General features: G+C 52.4%; 2 protein-coding genes across 5 annotated transcripts; one reads left to right on the top strand and one right to left on the bottom strand.

Moving 5' to 3' along the window:
• Positions 1-364: 364 nt before the first annotated feature.
• Positions 365-8,819, bottom strand: HECTD3 (HECT domain E3 ubiquitin protein ligase 3). 3 transcript variants are annotated; one of them, XM_063104729.1, is made up of 21 exons: positions 8,372-8,819; positions 8,029-8,189; positions 7,680-7,772; positions 7,465-7,600; positions 7,052-7,167; positions 6,853-6,966; positions 6,622-6,704; positions 6,019-6,184; positions 5,716-5,797; positions 4,894-5,076; positions 4,690-4,742; positions 4,468-4,532; positions 4,204-4,307; positions 3,816-3,935; positions 3,613-3,702; positions 2,435-2,641; positions 2,087-2,216; positions 1,906-1,980; positions 1,725-1,806; positions 1,539-1,610; positions 365-1,378 (listed from the first exon to the last, which is right to left on the bottom strand). In XM_063104729.1, the coding sequence occupies exons 1-21, from the start codon at positions 8,738-8,740 to the stop codon at positions 1,294-1,296; spliced, it is 2,586 nt and encodes an 861-aa protein (XP_062960799.1). In that variant the 5' UTR covers positions 8,741-8,819; the 3' UTR covers positions 365-1,293. The 3 variants fall into 3 exon arrangements, with proteins under 3 accessions (XP_062960799.1, XP_062960801.1, XP_062960800.1); XM_063104731.1 differs by lacking the exon at positions 1,906-1,980; XM_063104730.1 differs by lacking the exon at positions 1,539-1,610.
• A 937-nt stretch (positions 8,820-9,756) lies between these two features.
• On the top strand, positions 9,757-13,150 carry UROD (uroporphyrinogen decarboxylase). 2 transcript variants are annotated; one of them, XM_063105580.1, is made up of 11 exons: positions 9,800-9,831; positions 9,923-10,025; positions 10,476-10,588; positions 10,717-10,796; positions 10,873-10,935; positions 11,182-11,379; positions 11,505-11,666; positions 12,045-12,182; positions 12,341-12,441; positions 12,537-12,603; positions 12,942-13,150. In XM_063105580.1, the coding sequence occupies exons 3-11, from the start codon at positions 10,561-10,563 to the stop codon at positions 13,101-13,103; spliced, it is 999 nt and encodes a 332-aa protein (XP_062961650.1). In that variant the 5' UTR covers positions 9,800-9,831; positions 9,923-10,025; positions 10,476-10,560; the 3' UTR covers positions 13,104-13,150. The 2 variants fall into 2 exon arrangements, with proteins under 2 accessions (XP_062961649.1, XP_062961650.1); XM_063105579.1 differs by lacking the exon at positions 9,923-10,025 and having other exon boundaries at positions 9,757-9,831.
• Positions 13,151-16,737: the final 3,587 nt, after the last annotated feature.

A 16,737-nucleotide genomic window follows, 5' to 3' on the forward strand; every position in this document is an offset into this window, starting at 1 on the left:
CCTGACCTGGATAGTCTGTCAGCCATCCTAAGGCTTTGTTTTCTATGATGTGAAACTCTTTTGCCTACTTGGTTTCAGAAGTGGACTCCCATCCTCCAAATCACCACACCCATCCCAGAAGATGCCAGGAGGGCCTTTTTTCTGGGTTTTTTTTTTTTTTTTTCCTCCCTTTCTAGGCAGTGGAGCCCTTGTTTCCCTGCTCGGCTCCAGATTTAATGTTTGTCACTGAGAAGCCCCGCCACTCCCACTTGACACACATCTCCTTGGCTCTCACCAGGGCACTAAAGTCCTGGGAGAGACTTCCCCAGCTCTTTCAGGACAGAGCAGTTTCTCTCCATGCCTAGCACACAGCCCAATAAACACATTCTGAAGGAATGAATTCATCCATTTATTCGACTTTCCCATGTGCAAGACCTTCTTTTGATGGAGTGACAGGGCCTCCATGATGGAGGGGCAGGGACATGCAGAGCCCTAGGATGAGGTTTAACGTCTAGGCTTTATTTTAGAGTTCGGTAAAGGGGAGCTATTGAAGATTTCAGGGAGGACATAACTGGCCTTAACCTGTGCAAAATCTTGAGGGTGAAACAGCAGGCTGGAGGTGATACAGAAGTGACGAGTATGGGGTGGTAGTGGTATTAAAGATTTAATGTTGAACAGATGTGGGCTCTGAGCCAGGGAAGGCGGTGGAACTTTGTCAGCTGAGACTGAGCTGGAGAAAGGCCAGAGCTCACACCTTGCGTATAGAGGGAGAGGAAGAAAAGACCAGTATGTGAGGGAGGGGTGCTCAGCTGTTGCTTCATTCTTGGGGCAAGTGACCAGGGAGGATGACCATTACTCTATCCATCCCTGGCTCCTTGACTGGGAAAGAGCCTCCACCATCCTCCATAGTTTTGTTTTGAGTCATAGCTAACTACAGAGAAAGAAGAAGAAAAAAGGTATAGCCAAAAATGGAAGCAAAGTCCAGGGGTGGGGAGCTAGATGGCCCCCTTCAAGTAGCTCAGGCCTGGCAGCTTGTGCTGGGCTTGTGGAAGATTCCCTCTCAGAGGCTAAATACCTGGGGAAGTAAGCCCCAGCACGAGTAGGGCTTGTGGGTCTGTGGGGCTGGGCCCAGTGTCAACCCACCACTTCCACTGCAACAGCATGTAGAAGCCGGGGGCACTGGGTTTTTCTGAACATGTCACCTCACAACAGGAGCACAGACCCGAAATGGCACAGGGATGGTGTCTTCGCCTGGGGCTAGGCTGAGTGGCACAGGCGCAGTCTTGCCCAGCTGCAGCTGCTCCCAGCTCTGCCTCACTCCTCCCAAGGGCTCATGTCAGTGTCGATGGCCACGCAGTTGTAGGCAGCGTATCGGAGCTTCTCCTCGCACACCTTGGCACTGTGGGGGACAGGGACTTGGTCAGGTCCCTCCATCATTACCAGCGGTGATAGGTTTGTGCACTTCAGTGCCAAAGTCCTCCCCCACTGAGATGGCACCTGCCTCCCTCCCTCCCTCCGCACCACCCCCCAACCAGGCTCGAGCCTACGAAAAAGCCCACCTGGCATAGTGTGGTAGGAAGAGAGTGCTGGAGCAGGTGGAAGACTCAGGCAGCGCGTCTGTGGTCTCATAGCTGGGGGCATTGAGCCACAGATCAGGAAGACTTGCGGGGGCACGTGTGAGTGTGGGGGGAGGGAGGACAGAAGGCCGGCCATGGCACCTTCAGACCCCCACCCGCCACACTCACCCCAGCTTGTCGGGGTAGATGTAGATCCGTGCTGGTAGGCGGCTGCGGCCAGTGACAAAACGCAGGAAGCGGCTCCGGTCCTCTGGATGGAGAAGGAAATCAGTGGTGGGCAAGGTTTTACAACTTCTACCCTGCTCTGTATCCCATGAGCGGAGTTCAAACCCAGCCATCCTCCACTGACCGTTGGTGAAGTTGTTCAGTGCCTCCCAGAAATACTGCACCCGTGTGTCAGATGGCTCGAAGTCCTCAAACCGGGCTGGTGGGGTCAAGGCCAATTCATTCTTAGGTCTCACCCTGCCCACTCCTTAAGCCCCACCCCCCGCACTGTGCTGCCGAGCCCTGCCCCACCATCTGGAACTCACTGAGCTTGCGTAGAGCATCCACGGTGACCTCCGGATCCCCACACACCTTTTTCTCCAACTCTTGCCAGGTCAATAAGTCTAGCACAGCCTGTGGCACCACCTTCAGCAGACCTGCCTGCATGGCAGCCACCTGCAAAGGACGAGAAAGGCCTGGCTGGAGAAGAGGCAACAACTCTCAGCTCACCCTGGGGGCATCTCTGTACCCCACTAATCAGCAGGAATGTGGGGCAGAGGAATGGTGGGGACCAGAGTTCTTAGGACTGTATAATGGTGGCCTGACTCTGGCTACTAGTAGCTGGGGCTTTAGAGGGTCCAAAGGTCTCTGTTCTACTGGCCTCTGGGTAGTACCTGCTCCTTGCTCTCCTCTAGCCGTGCCTTCTGCACCAGTTGGATGAAACGAGAACGGTCCTCATATCCCACTACGATGCCTGTGCCCCCTGGGATCAGCTCTACCACCTGTTGGTCACTCAGTACAGTGGTGAATGTTAGCTCCTTCCCAAACTTGAACTCAAATGTCTCCTTGTCCATTCCTTCCATCACTTCCAGGAGCTTCACCTGGGGGTTGGAGAGAGGCAGGGAGGTCAACTTTTCATTGTGGAGACAGTCCTTGTCTTTCCTCAAGATGCTCACAGGAAGCAGCAGAGACAGCCAGGCAAGGCAGTCCCCGTTCAGGCAATGAGGAGTGAAGAGGTCAGTACAAGGATTGTGAAAGCACCAAGACAACACCTAACCAGCCCTGGAGGCCAGGGAAGATGTCCTGCAAGAAATGGCATCTAAGCTGAGACCCAAATGATGGCTAAGCCTTAGGGAAGTCAGGAGAAAGAACATCATGGAGAAAACAAAAGGAGGAATCTGTTTGGCTGGAGCCTGAATGTGAACAAAGTGGCTAGAGATACAAGGCTCATATAAGGCCTTTACAGATTCTGCATTTTGTCTTAAGCCCAGGGCAGAGTCTTCAAAGGATTTAAACAAGGAGAGTGAAATGAATTACTCTGGCTGCATGGAGATCAGATGGGTAAGAATGGAGACAGGGACACCAACTTTTGCAGTAAGTTGTGGTTAGGTCAGAAAGGTGGCCTGAACCAGGCGGATAACAGTAAGATAAGAAAAGTGGACAGATTTCAGAGGGACACTTGACAGAGGTGGAGGGTGAGAGAGGAGGAGGAATGAAGGATGACCCTGAAGGCTTTGTCATAGGGATGGATGGGTGGTGGTGCCATTCTGACACAGGGAGCCCTATGGGGCAGCAGGCTGGGGAGAAGATGAAGCATGTACTAAGCTTGAGGTGCCATCTTGGGGCAGATGTCCAGGATGCAGATGCATAAGTGGTGCTAGGCTTAGGAGAGAGACTGGGGCTGGGGGTCAGAATTTTAGGGGTCACCAGAATAGAGACAGTAGTTGAAGCCCTGGGAGTAGATGGGATTGGAGAGAGAGCATGTGCGTGGTAAAGGAAGTACAGGACAGCCTTGGGGAGCACCAACCTCTGGGGGCTGGGCAGAAGCAACACTGGCACTGGCCCTACTCACCAGCACAGAGTCCACAGCTGGGAAGTCCTTGCTCCAGCTCACCTCCTCTCCAGAGAGCTGCTTCCACACAAAACCAGGCAGAGCCAGGACCTGTGTGACAAACACTCACTATTGTCTTCTCACTCTGGGCTGCCAAGGTTTGGCTGGCCCGTCCTTCCAGGGACCAGGGCTGATCTGAAGCAGGTATGGATTAAGCTACTCACCAGGAACTCCTTACCCCGGAGGGCAGCCCCCATCAGCTGTCCAATCCACTCATACTTGGCAAAGTCTCGGCAGGAGGGGTTGGGCACATACATGTCCCGGGCCTCACCAGTGCCATTGCCCTTCCCCAGAGACAGAGCTGTCAGCAGCACGGCATGGGATGAACTTTCCTGCCCCAAGCTCCCCAAAGACTTTCCTGAACATCTTCCACCTGGGGGCCTCTGAATGATCCCTCCAAATGTACAACGGCTCCTCCTCTCCCTGTCTGCCCAGAGGCTGCCCCGAGCAACTCAGTCCTTCCTCTTCCCCCACTCTAGCTCATCTGGCACCAGGGAGGTTTGAAGATACAGCATAGCAGAAACAACTTGGGAGGGGTAAGTGGAAAGTTACCTGGTTGGCTGTGCGCACAAAGAAGGGCAGAGGCACAGGGGTGTCGGCTGAGCTAGGGCACAGCTCTTCTGACATATCTGCCAGGCTATCCCGGAAACCACCCCCTGAAATGACAGATGCTCTCAGCTGGGCACTCAAGAGCTCAGCCCCCATAATGGGGTAATAAGCAGGTCCCCAATCTTCATTAGTTGGTGACCCCAGCAGCCTTTACCACTGTAATAGGGCAATAAGCAGGACCCTTGTCATTCTCCCTCAGGGCCTCACCTTGGTCAATGATTCCTTCTGCAATGAATTTACACTCCCACCACTGGTCATAGCGCATGGGCCACCTGTAAGTAGGAGTGGATCTCTATCAACATGCTAGGCCAGGGCTCAGACAATTCAGCAGTCCAGAGACCAGCAAGGAGAAGGGCTACACAGCAGTAATGGTGAAGGGTGCCAGGAGCAACATGTGCCCTGAGCAAGTCCCTCACTCTCATGCCATACCTGTAGTCCAGGGGTTTTTCATACTTGTCAGAAGGCTTGAGACCTTCATAAACCTGGGGGCAGAGAGGAAGGGAGGGGAGCTATAGGAAGTCTGGGTCAAGACTTGGCCCACTCTTGCCCGAAGACCTTGCTTGGGTCACTCTTAGCCCAGCCCCCTAGGCCCTTTACTGACCCTCCCTCAGTCCGACCCCAGGTAGTCCAGACCTGGGTAAAGACCGCGTTCTTGCAGGCAGGGTCCCGAGAGGGACAGGCACGGTGTTCCATGGCAAGGCGCCGGTTGATGTACAAGCGTGGCATGAAGCTGGGCTTGCTGCTCTCTGAGTCACGCAGGCACTGAGCCACCAGGCCAGGGCGCTGGCGTGAAAGCAGCAGGAACTGCTTCACTTGCTGGTGAGGAGAGGTGGCCAGAGCAGGACCAGGGGACAGTCAGCCTCTGTCCAGCCCCCTGGAACCTTTCTCTACGCCTGGACCAATTCTACTATACCAGTCCAAGCCTAGTCCATCTCCTATCCTTGCCTCTAGGCCCTTTCTTAGTCCAGCCACCAAGGGGAGCTTTCTAAAACAACAAATCTAACATTGTCATTACCTTACAACCTTTCCAATGGCTCCACTTACCTGGGACAAAGCCCCTATTCCACAGCCTGGCCCACAGGGCTCTCTACTACCAGGGCCTGCTTCCTGCCCACCCTCTCCCAGCCTCATTCCAGTGTCATACTCACTCCTACCTGCATGTTTTTCTCAAATCATCTTCAGCTGCTGATAACTGCAAGTATGCAGGTTTCACGAAAACTGCCCCGCTCATGCTGTCACCTCTCCTCCCTAGCCCTTGTGCATTCCCCACATTCATCTGAGGAAAAGCCCCCCAACACTAAATTTTGAACATTTCTGTCTGACTTTCTTCCTGTGTTCCTAGAGCCCAGCAAAAATCCAGCAAAAGAGTAGGTTTTAGGAAATCTCTGCTGAAGAACAATTGCATCAGCAGGAAGGGAGAGCCCATTGCCCCAGCACTGGGTGGGTTAGGCTCACCTTAATTTCACTGAAGGTACCCAGTGTGTGGTCCCAGGCAGGTACCAAGTGGTGCAGGACACTGTCTAGAATCTTGATGAATCTGGGATAGATGGACAAAGATAACTGCAGCTAAAGAGTTTAGCATAGATGTAAGACCCCCAACTCTCCAGCACACAGGGACAGGAGAAGGCAGGGCCCAGGGGCTGCTCTGACTCTTGAAGCAGAACAGCTTATGCTCTAAGACCTTGGAGACCTCCTCCACTCAGACAATGCTCAGGGTAGGGGAAAGGAAAGGGCCTGCAGGCCCAGGACCACAGCCACCTCTGCAGGAGGACAGCTCTGCGGTATAGTACTTCTGGGTCAGTGCCTTCCAGGCGTGGATACCGCACCAGACTGGTTGGCTGGAACAGGTCTGCATTCAACCCTAGTTCCCGTTGTCTAGATGACTTGATCTTGACTCCTCGAAGACGAACATCAATCCCGTCATCTGGGGGAAGGTCAGAGTGAGGTCACTTACTGCACCTGCTGCCTTCTTGGCTCCCAGACTTGGGAATGGCTCCTTAATGCTCAGCTTTTTGTCACACTTAGCCCCTAGAAACATGGGACCTTTGGGATCCCTTTTATCACCTGATTTTGATTTATATATTCTTTGCTAGTTCCTCTGTCCACCACTATGTTGGGATGCCTGAGGGTCACAACTCAGTTCCTCTTCCAGGTGAGCCCAACCACCTCTAAGGCTTTAAGGCGGACTTATGTCCAGCACCTCCCACCTGGCTCAGGCTCCAAAGCTTCAAATCCTGGAGTTAGTTCAGTCATTACTATCACCCCAACTCCAAGCCCATCTCCTTCTCTCCACACTCACTGTCAGCTTGCCCCAATCTACACACTGGGGCTTCCTTTCCTTTCTTATAACATTAAGCCCACCTCGACACTCGACGATGCGAATCTCGATGATTGGGAGGTGGACGGTCATGTCCTCCAGGACACAGACATCACCAATCAGGGTCCTGAAAAAATCGGTGTAAGGCACTTCAGATACCCCCTGCCTTAGGCCTTCAGGAATTACTGGGGTCCCACCCAAATTAGGCTTCCAAGCTGGGAAAGTCCCATTGCTAGGATCATGCTCCACCTCCCACCCCGGGCTAGCTTGCTCACTCGTCAATGCTCACGTCACTCAGCTTCTTCAGGTTGTCTCCTTCGCCCCCATAGACCACCACCCGCTTAGGCATAAAATTGTCATCAGTGGTATCCACAGTGAGTAGCAGCTTCCTGAGGGGTCAGAGCATGCACATGGGTCTCTGTGCACTCATGGGCACATGGCTCACCCACCTTGTCCTGCCTAGAGCCTACTCACTTGACAATGGTGCCCTTCTTCATAGTAAGCCGTACCCAGTGCTGGCACTGAGACCCATCACTCTCCCAGTAGGTATCTGCATTGCTATCTGTCAGGCAGGAGACATTGAAGTCCTCCTGGGGAAGGGCAGAGAGGTAGAGTCAGTAGTTGCCTTCACAACCTGCACTGGGCATGTGCTTTGGGCCAGGGAGCAGAAGAGAGAAAGCATAGTGGAGTTGCACTAAAAGGCCATCTGGTATGGAGTGCGGAAGGGGTGTGTAGGGGTTTCTATAGGACTTTCAGGATGGGGAGCTGGACTGAGTGTGGCCTGTGGGGATTCTGGTTTGGCCCCGGCTTGTAGGTGGGAGTTATGGATCTATCCTTGAGGGGCGTGACTACATCTTGTTTGGGGTGGGAAGAGTCCCAGCACCCACCGTGTAGGAGGAAACGTCTATGCTCTCCACGTACTGCTTCACGCTACCCAGGTTCTCATCCTCCTTGCCCAGGTGGTCATACAAGAAGTGGATCAGGTCCTCGTCGCATTCGTAGGTCCATGTCGGGGACACATAGCTAAGCAACCCCAAGCCCCTAATTAGGTCGGGCCCAGACCGTTCGCTCCTTCCTCCCAATCCCATTCCAGCTCACTCACAGTAGCCTTTGCACAGCTTCTGTGTATGCCTCTGCCGGTTGAGGCCTCGATCCCAGGCGATGCGAGTAAGTCAGGTCCACCACCTGTTCCCATCTGTGAGCACAGAGTAGGGGGTGAGATAGGGAGGCATCAGCAAGAAGGACACCAACCCCCAGGCCCTGCAGCCACCTCCAGAGCTCTATCTCCACCGCTTCAGAAGCCCCACCCCACCGCCTTGAGGTCCCGCCCCTTCCTGCTCTTAACTCTGCCTCCACTCCAATATCCCAGCCCCCCAGGCTGTGCCAGACGTGTTTCCACACCCTCCAAGCCCTGCCATCTGGAGCAAGCTCCGCCCCTTCAAGTGCAGGACCTGAGCACCGGCCGGTAGTCCACACCGAAGAGCTGCTGCTGCCGCTGGAGGTGGTCGGGAGTGTCAATGGGTACGAGGCGGGCCCCGCCTTCTGCCGGGCGGCATACCAGCAGCCAGCCTTCGTTCAGACCGCAGTCGCCCAGGTGCTCTGCCAGCTGCTCCTGCCCGGACGCGCCAGATAGGGACAGCCTTCAGGGAATTGCCCAGCGGCCGGTCCTGCCCAGCCCGGAGCAAAGGGCACCGAACGCAATGCCAGCTCAATATGGGGGAGGAAAGGGGAACAGTCAGGGGCTTCCCTAGCCCCGGGGGTCTTCTGCGGAGCCCCAAGCAGGCCAGAGCGCACCTTGGTTAGCTTCACCCAGAGCCCGTGGCCGTTGCACAGCTCCTCGCCCGTGGTGCGCACACAGGCTCCGCGCCGGAGCTCGATGCTGTCGCGGGCGGCGCGGAGGGGTCCGGAGCCCGTACCGGAGGCCGGGCCCGCGGCGCCCACACGCAGCCCCAGGCCCTCCGCCTCCCACACCGGCAGCAACACGCGCGACGGTCCCGACGGGTCCTTGTAAAGCTTGTAGAGCACCTCTCGCGGCACGAAAGCCAACGCCGCCGGCAGCGGCTGCCCGGCGCGGAGGTTACGCGCTGCCTCAGCCAAGAAGCGCACTCGGCCCAGCAGCTGCCGCGGAGACTCTAGCGCCGCGCCCGGGCCAGGGCCTGCCATGGTGAAGTGGCTGAGGGGAGCCCGGGGGCGACCCAGCCCCGGGAGCAGCAGTCGCGACCGCACACAGAGCTTCCCACTACGTCCTGCCCCGCCTTCGCCCAGCCTTCGCCGTATGTTCTGGACTAAGCGCACCCTCCACTCCCGCCGTATTGCCCTGTGTACCCGGATACTCAACATGTTACCTATCTCTGAGCCCCCCATCCAGCTAACCAGACCCAGGAAGGGCCAGTGGTTCCTCATCAACCTCCGCCTCTTTACTCCAATTGCTACTACCATTTTATCTCTACTGCTACTACCCTCGTTCAAGACACCATCCTGTCTAGCCTAGATCACTGCAACAGCTATTTTTCTGGTCCTCCGGCCTTCTGTTTTTGCTTCTTCGTCCCCGAGTCATACTACAACCAAGGAATATTAAAACCTACTGGACTCCCCATCCTAGGGCCAGTGTGACGAAAATGTTTGGGAAAATGACTCTTCCCCCTGCCACTTGACAAGATCTTGAGACCTTCATGCTTGATCCTTGTACTCCTAATCCCAGGTCACTGGTGATTATTTTCCACTTTAATGTGATTGCTGAGTTGTTTCCCCATCAGTCTGTAGCTTTTTAAAGGCAGAGGCTGTCTTGCTCAGCACTCTAACCTCCGCACCTACTATAGTGCCTCGCTCTTAGTACGTAATATAAATATATAACGACTTCGGTTCCCTGTACAGCCTGGTTCCATCATCCGCTGTATGCCTGGCCGGATAGATTGGAGAATGGGAATGAGAGACTTGGGCCAAGCCTCCGGGATTGTAAGGCCGTCAGATAAGAACAAATTCTTCACGCCACCGTAAAATGGAGTTATAGCTGAGAGTTTGTTGCGTCGCTACAGCGGACTTTACGGTGAACAATGGTAGGGGTCCTACGGGCAGCAACAAGGGCAGCCCCAAACTGTCAGCGGAGGCTGATCATGTGACCTTCAACATGGCGACGCCCTTGGTTCCCTCCAGGAAGGGGCGGAGCCCGGACTGGGGGCCGGCTCAGATTCAGGTTCAAGTGGGGACTGCGCTAGCAGTTACAGACAGCTTACCATGGAGGCGGACGGGTTAGGGTGAGTTCCCCGCAGCACGCGCTGTGGGTAGAGGGGCTTTTGATCTGAGTCTTCCAGCTCAGGAATCTATCTCTGTACCCTCCTTTCCCAGCCCTGGAAATCTCCCAACCTGAACCACAGTCCCTTGGATCCTCCTACCTTGGATTCCTGAGACCTTCATCTTAGGGACCGCCTTACTGGACTGCATCCCCCAGGTCTTCATTCAAGGGATGCCCCAGGATTGTCACCTGGGATCTCTATTATGGGACAATCTACTCTGATCCCTCTTTATTCCCCAGCCTGGGGATCCCTCAGCCCCGGAACCTGCCCACTGACACCCCCGTTCCTGAGATTTGCTTACCCGAAGACCCCAAATTATTCGTACTGGGCATTTATCCCCTTCTCTCGAGCCCCTCCAGTTGCTTTGAATTTAGGAGAGTTGGGACTATGTGTAGGGAAGAGGCCCCAGCGCGGGCTCTTCTAGAGTCTTGTGCAACACCTGATAGGCAGAGAGGAGGTGAAGCGGGCGGGGAGGCAAGGCTTTGGAGCTGGCCTGGAGAAGGCAGATAGCGGTCCTGGACTGAATCCGCCTTAACAACTTGCGCCTTCCCCAACCCCCAGCCTAGCATACTGACACCTATCCCCACCCCCAATCTCATCGCCAGACCCCAGGGTTTTCCGGAGCTGAAGAATGACACGTTCCTTCGAGCAGCCTGGGGACAGGAAACAGACTACACTCCCGTTTGGTGCATGCGGCAAGCAGGCCGCTACTTACCAGGTCAGGGTCATGGCCCGGAAGTCCAATAAAATCTAATAAAATTGTGGAGGGTGAAAAGTTTTTAAGGGGCAGGAGAGGGCTCTGGAGGGCCTCAAGGCCAAGCCCTGTCTTCCCTCTCCTTTCTGCAGAGTTTAGGGAAACTCGGGCTGCCCAGGACTTTTTCAACACCTGTCGCACTCCCGAGGTCTGCTGTGAACTAACTCTGCAGGTGAGGGGTCCACAAAAGTGGGAGGGATTTATGTTATCAGCTTGCCCCCTAGCAACCTGTCTCCTATTCCCTACAGCCACTGCGCCGCTTCCCTTTGGACGCTGCCATCATCTTCTCCGACATCCTTGTTGTACCTCAGGTACCCACTCAAATCTGATCCTGGAATGTATAAAAAAAAGCTTCAAGGACCCCTTGGAAACCCTTTTATCAGTCCAGTCAAAGTTCAAGATAAGTATTTATCCTAACTGAATAGAGGGAAAAACTAAAGCTGAAAGTTGGAATTTGGCTGAGTTTTATTCTCTTCCTTTCCTCCTGAAATGGACTGAACAGAACCTTTCCTCCTGGAGTTCTGGGTTGGGAACCCAGATGTTTTCTTCCCATCCAGGCACTGGGCATGGAGGTGACCATGGTACCTGGCAAAGGACCCAGCTTCCCAGAACCATTAAGAGAAGAGAGGGACCTAGAGCGCCTACGGGATCCAGCAGTGGTGGCCTCTGAGCTGGACTATGTATTCCAGGCCATCACCCTTACCCGACAACGGCTGGCTGGGCGTGTGCCACTGATTGGCTTTGCTGGTGCCCCGGTAATGTGGGACAGGGCAGGGACTGGGGCATGGGGAGATCACTCTGGCAGGTCTGGTGTAGACAAGGGAAGGAAGTGTCAGTCTGGCTTCTGCACCTGTGACATCTTCCTTCTATCTTTCTGTAGTGGACTCTGATGACATATATGGTTGAAGGTGGAGGCTCAAGCACCATGGCTCAGGCCAAGAGCTGGCTCTACCAGAGACCTCAGGCCAGTCATCAGCTGCTTCGCATCCTCACTGATGCTCTGATCCCATATCTGGTAGGACAAGTGGCTGCTGGTGCCCAGGTCAGTCCTGAGGGAGAGACAAATAGCCTGGGGTTTGGTCTATAAAGACTCAAAGCAATGGAGTATCCTAAAACTGAGTGGGAAGAGGTCTTAATGCTAAGCAGGAAAGAAGCTTGGCCTCCAATGATCTGGCTGGAGTAGCCAAGCCCACCCTGACTCTGGCAGGGGGCTTAATGCTCTGAGTGTTCAAAGACCAAAGCTAGAGTTGGAATCTAGAGGAGAAGGCAAAACTTTTTTGACTGGAACTGGGTTTATAGGCTCGGGCAGTATCAGGGGTTGAAGTCACTTGGGGGAAATTGATGCACATTCTGTATGCAGGTCCTGAGGTAACTCCTCTTTGTGTGTTATGTATTTCTTTTCACCACCCCCTAACTGTAGGCATTGCAGGTCTTTGAGTCCCATGCAGGGCATCTTGGTCCACAGCTCTTCAGCAAGTTTGCACTGCCCTACCTCCGTGATGTGGCCAAGCGAGTAAAGGCTGGGCTGCAGGAGGCAGGTCTGGCACCAGTGCCCATGGTAAGGACTGGGATGAGCTGGTAAGGGTGGGCCTATGGAGCTTTCATGGCAAGTCCTGCTTGAACTGGAGTGACCACTGGGGGGCAGCAGAAGTATAGCTAAGAAAGGTTAGTGGGCGTAAAGGCTCTCAGCAGCCTCAGGTCTGCTCTTTCCTCCAGATCGTCTTTGCTAAGGATGGGCATTTTGCCCTGGAAGAGCTGGCCCAGGCTGGCTACGAGGTGGTTGGGCTTGACTGGACAGTGGCCCCAAAGAAAGCCCGGTGAGTGATGGAGGACTGGGCCCTTGAGGTTGAGGTGGAGAGGGGCAGCTGCCATATGCGCAGTCACCAGAACATGGCACTGGTTCTGCTTTCAGGGAGCGTGTGGGAAAGATGGTGACCTTGCAGGGCAACTTGGATCCCTGTGCCTTGTATGCATCCAAGGTAACCATGGCCTCTATGTGTGTGTGTCTGTCTCTGTGCACTCCTATGGCTATGGATATGGTTGTGTGTATTATTACGTGTGCATTTTTATGTGTTTGTCCCTCCTCTCTACTCCATACACACAATGTAAGCCCTAGGAGGGCAGAAATTTTTGTTGTTCATTTGTGTTTTCTTAGTGCCTGGCCCATACTTGTCATCTTATAAATTCTGTTAAATCAATGATTGAATTAATAACACTGAGTAGAAACATGTCTATGTATGTGTGTGTCACTATTATGTATAAGGAGAACAGAGGCTTGCTGCCCCCTCCTGTAGCCAGTGCCCTGTTGGTCCCTCAGGAGGAGATTGGGCGGCTGGTGCAGGAGATGCTGGATGACTTTGGGCCACAACGCTACATTGCCAACCTGGGCCATGGGCTTTACCCTGACATGGACCCAGAACATGTGGGGGCCTTTGTGGATGCTGTGCATAAACACTCACGTCTGCTTCAACAGAACTAAGCATATACCTTTCCCTTCAAGTACCACTAATACAGATGACTGTTTCCAGGAGAATAAAAATTCCAGAGTTGGAGTCTAGTATGTGGTTTTGTTTATGAAAGATTTGTGCCTTTATCCTCAGTTCCTTAGCATCTGCTCCTTCCCTGGGGCCTCTCTCTGCATCTTCCCCCACAAGTCATGGGGCTCGGGTATCAGTGAATATGTACTGTAACACTTAATGTCAGGGTTCACACTACCATCTTGCTCTCGGATAGGGTACAGCTTCCTAGCAGTTGGAGCTGTTACATTTGCAGAGAAAGGGGTATAGTACCCACAGCATACAAAGGCCAAACTGATAGTGCTTTGTTTCTGGGAAAGAAGGGAAGTATAGTTCAAAGAGGGGCACAGAAGTAGAACAGTTCAGAGAGGCCTGGGGAGGAAGATGGAATCTAGTGAGCAGGGAGAAGCTGAGGGACCTTCAGCTTTGACACCAAAAGATGGGGATGACATAGACTCAGAGCTAGGTTGCTTAGGATCAGAGCCTTAGACTAGTCCAGCACCAGGCAAGAAGGCCTCTGAAGCTAAAAGGCCCTCTTGCACTAAGGGTTGCTCTGCATTCTTTTTCTGAGTATACCCTCTAATTTCCTCAGGATCTTGGTGTTTCTGCCCATCGTGGTAGCACCTGTTTCCTAGGACAAGGCTCTGAGGTGCCTGTGAGCTCTGGAGAGGGGTCTGGTGTGGCAGGAAATTCTTCATCTGTCTTCTACATCTCCTTGGACCATTAGGAACCCACTACACTGTAGGCTCAACCAGCTCCCTGTCCCAGCCAGGGCAATATAGAAGGGAGAGAAGTGCCTCATTTATTGAGAGAACACAATTTCTGCTTTTGGAAAAATGATCTTTTCTGTGATCCATGATTTATTCATAGAAAAGCACTGTGAGTTGACATACTTGCTAAAAAAGGGCAATTGTGATACAGAAATGAGAGTGGCTTCTCTTTTTTACCAACCCATTGGGCTGAGACATTGTAGGGCCCCTTGGCTGGACAGTAAGACTTTGGTAGCCACAAACAGCAAATACAACTTACTGGTCAGTTTGGAATAAAAAAGGTGACATAAATAGTTTGTCAAAGAAAGGAAAATAAAGTAAAGCGGACAGAGAGGTCCTTAGTTCACATTCTAGCTATACCACCCCTTCCCTATCAAACCCTACCCCCGACTCAGGAACTAAGACATGAAACAGTAAACACCAAGACAATGGTATATAATTAACTCTTCTGAATGTCCTTGCTACCTCCTATGACAATTCTCGGCTGAGCATAAGGGTGAGGAGGGTAGCAGGAATATGACACACTGTGGAGGTCAGCCAGAACTAAGATAGAGGTTGCCCACTATGGCTAGAAATTAGGAAGGGAAAGGCCAAATGCATACAGCCCTAGCCTCCAAAACAGCAACCAATGGGACTGGGACAAAAGCAGACAGAGGAAGCCTGAGGTAGAAAGGCAGGGGAAGAAATTAAGTATGGGGTGAGAAGAGAACTGTGGAATGGAAGCAGCCAATCTTAGGGCAGAGGGAAACTAGTGCTTAGAAGCTTGCTTGGTGAGAGAATGGTGAATAGAAGAGGCACAGAGACAGAGAACAAACATTTAGCTGGTGAGAAAAACTAAGAGGAATGGGAAAGAGATATGGCAAAAAGAGAAGGGACACATTCAGCAGATCCTCAAACATGAATACACAGACATACCTACATGTAGAATTATACTCAGTTACACATATAAAAGACACATGGATCCATAGATAGCAGGCATACACACAGACACAAACATGTTTGTTTATACACATGTACCACATAAGCCCAGATACACATACTGTGAAGGTTAATTATAGGTGTCAACTTGGTTAGATAAAGGAAGGAATGCTGAGAAACCTGGTAAAACTATCTTTTTAGGTGTGTCCATGAGGGTGTTTCCAGCAGAGATTTATATGAGAGTCTGAGTGGACTGGGTGGGAAAGACCCACCCTCAATGTGGGTAGGAACCATCCAATCCATTGGGGGTCTGAAGAGAACAAAAGACAGAGGAAAAAGGTGAATCTCTCGATTCACTGGAGCCAGGACACACTTTTCTCTCCTGTCCGTGGACATCAGAGCTCAAGACTCTTCAGCTTTTGGGTTCCAGGACTTACAACAAGGACACCATCAGCTTCCCTGGTTTTGAGGCCTTTGGACTTGGACTGAGCCACGCTACCGGCATCCAGTTTATAGATGGCCTATCTGGGACTTTTCTTCACAGTCGCATGAGCTAATTCCCCTAATAACCCCCTCTCATATAATTATAACATATCCTATTGATTCTGTCTCTCTAGAGAACCCTGACTAATACAGATTTTGGTAGCAGGGGTGGTTCTAGAGAAACAGAATCTTAAAGATGAATTTCTCCAATTGGTTTCAGGGCTTTAGGCCTAAAAATGCTAACAGCTCAACTTCTAATAACAGGGAGAGCACCGATAGTCCTTGGTGTGAACTGTTTAGAGATATGCAAAATAAATCCATTTGATGGTCCTGATTCACTACTTGTAAAAGGCAAGGGATTCAGTGATTCTGTACAGAAAGCTTTTGAGTATTTGTGGACATCCAAGGACTATAATGACTTTGCTTGGAAGGAGAAATGGCCAGATGTGCGATTATATACTGATTCATGGGCTGTAGCCAATGGTTTGGCCGGATGGTCAGGGACATGGAAGGAACATGATTGGAAAATTGGTGAGAAAGAAATTTGGGGAAGAGGTATGTGGATGGACCTCTCTGAATGGACAAATGATATGAAGATATTTGCTTCCCATGTGAATGCCCATCAAGAGGTGACCTCAGCAGAGGAGGACTTTAATAATCAGGTGGACAGGATGGCCTATTCTGTGGATACTAGTCAGCCTCTTTCTCCAGCCACCCCTGTCATCGCCCAATGGGCTCATAAGCAACGTGGCCATGGTGGCAGGGATGGAGATTACACATGGGCTCAGCAACATGGACTTCCACTCACCAAGGCTGATCTGGCTACAGCAACCACTGAGTGCCCAATCTGCCAGCAGCAGAGGCCAACACTGATCCCCCGATATGGCACCATTCCCCGGGGTAATCAGCCAGCCACCTAATGGCAGGTTGATTACATTGGACCACTTCCATCATGGAAGGGGCAGCGTTTTGTCCTTACTGGAATAGACACTTACTCTGGATATGGATTTGCCTTCGCAGCACAAAATGCTTCTGCAAAAACTACCATCCGTGGACTCACGGAATGCCTTATTCACCGTCATGGCATTCCACACAGCATTGCTTCTGACCAAGGAACTCACTTCGCAGCTAAGGAAGAGCGGCAATGGGCTCATGCTCATGGAATTCACTGGTCTTACCATGTTCCCCATCATCCTGAAGCAGCCGGTCTGACAGAATGGTGGAATGGCCTTTTGAAGTCACAGTTACAGCACCAGCTAGGTGACAATACCTTGCAGAGCTTGGTTAAAGTTCTCCAGAAGGCTGTATATGCTCTAAATCAGTGCCCAATATATGGTACTGTCTCTCCTATAGCTGATTCACAGGTGCAGGAATCAAGGGGTGGAAATGGAAGTGGCACCACTCACCATTACCCCCAGGGACCCTT

The sequence above is a fragment of the Cynocephalus volans genome, chromosome 8 (assembly GCF_027409185.1).
Source record: "Cynocephalus volans isolate mCynVol1 chromosome 8, mCynVol1.pri, whole genome shotgun sequence".
Lineage (NCBI taxonomy): Eukaryota > Metazoa > Chordata > Mammalia > Dermoptera > Cynocephalidae > Cynocephalus > Cynocephalus volans.

Bases quoted from the DNA above. Each gene is read 5' to 3' on its own strand.
- HECTD3 (XM_063104729.1), bottom strand. From the start codon at position 8,740: ATGGCAGGCCCTGGCCCGGGCGCGGCGCTAGAGTCTCCGCGGCAGCTG. The intron at 6,185-6,621 runs GTGGGCTTAATG...ACCTTCCCCCAG, and splicing joins TCGCATCGTCGAGTGTCGAG to ATGACGGGATTGATGTTCGT. The intron at 1,379-1,538 runs GTGGGCTTTTTC...TGTCCCCCACAG, and splicing joins TTCCTACCACACTATGCCAG to TGCCAAGGTGTGCGAGGAGA.
- UROD (XM_063105579.1), top strand. From the start codon at position 9,812: ATGGAGGCGGACGGGTTAGG. The intron at 11,667-12,044 runs GTCAGTCCTGAG...CCCTAACTGTAG, and splicing joins AAGTGGCTGCTGGTGCCCAG to GCATTGCAGGTCTTTGAGTC. The intron at 12,183-12,340 runs GTAAGGACTGGG...TCTTTCCTCCAG, and splicing joins GTCTGGCACCAGTGCCCATG to ATCGTCTTTGCTAAGGATGG.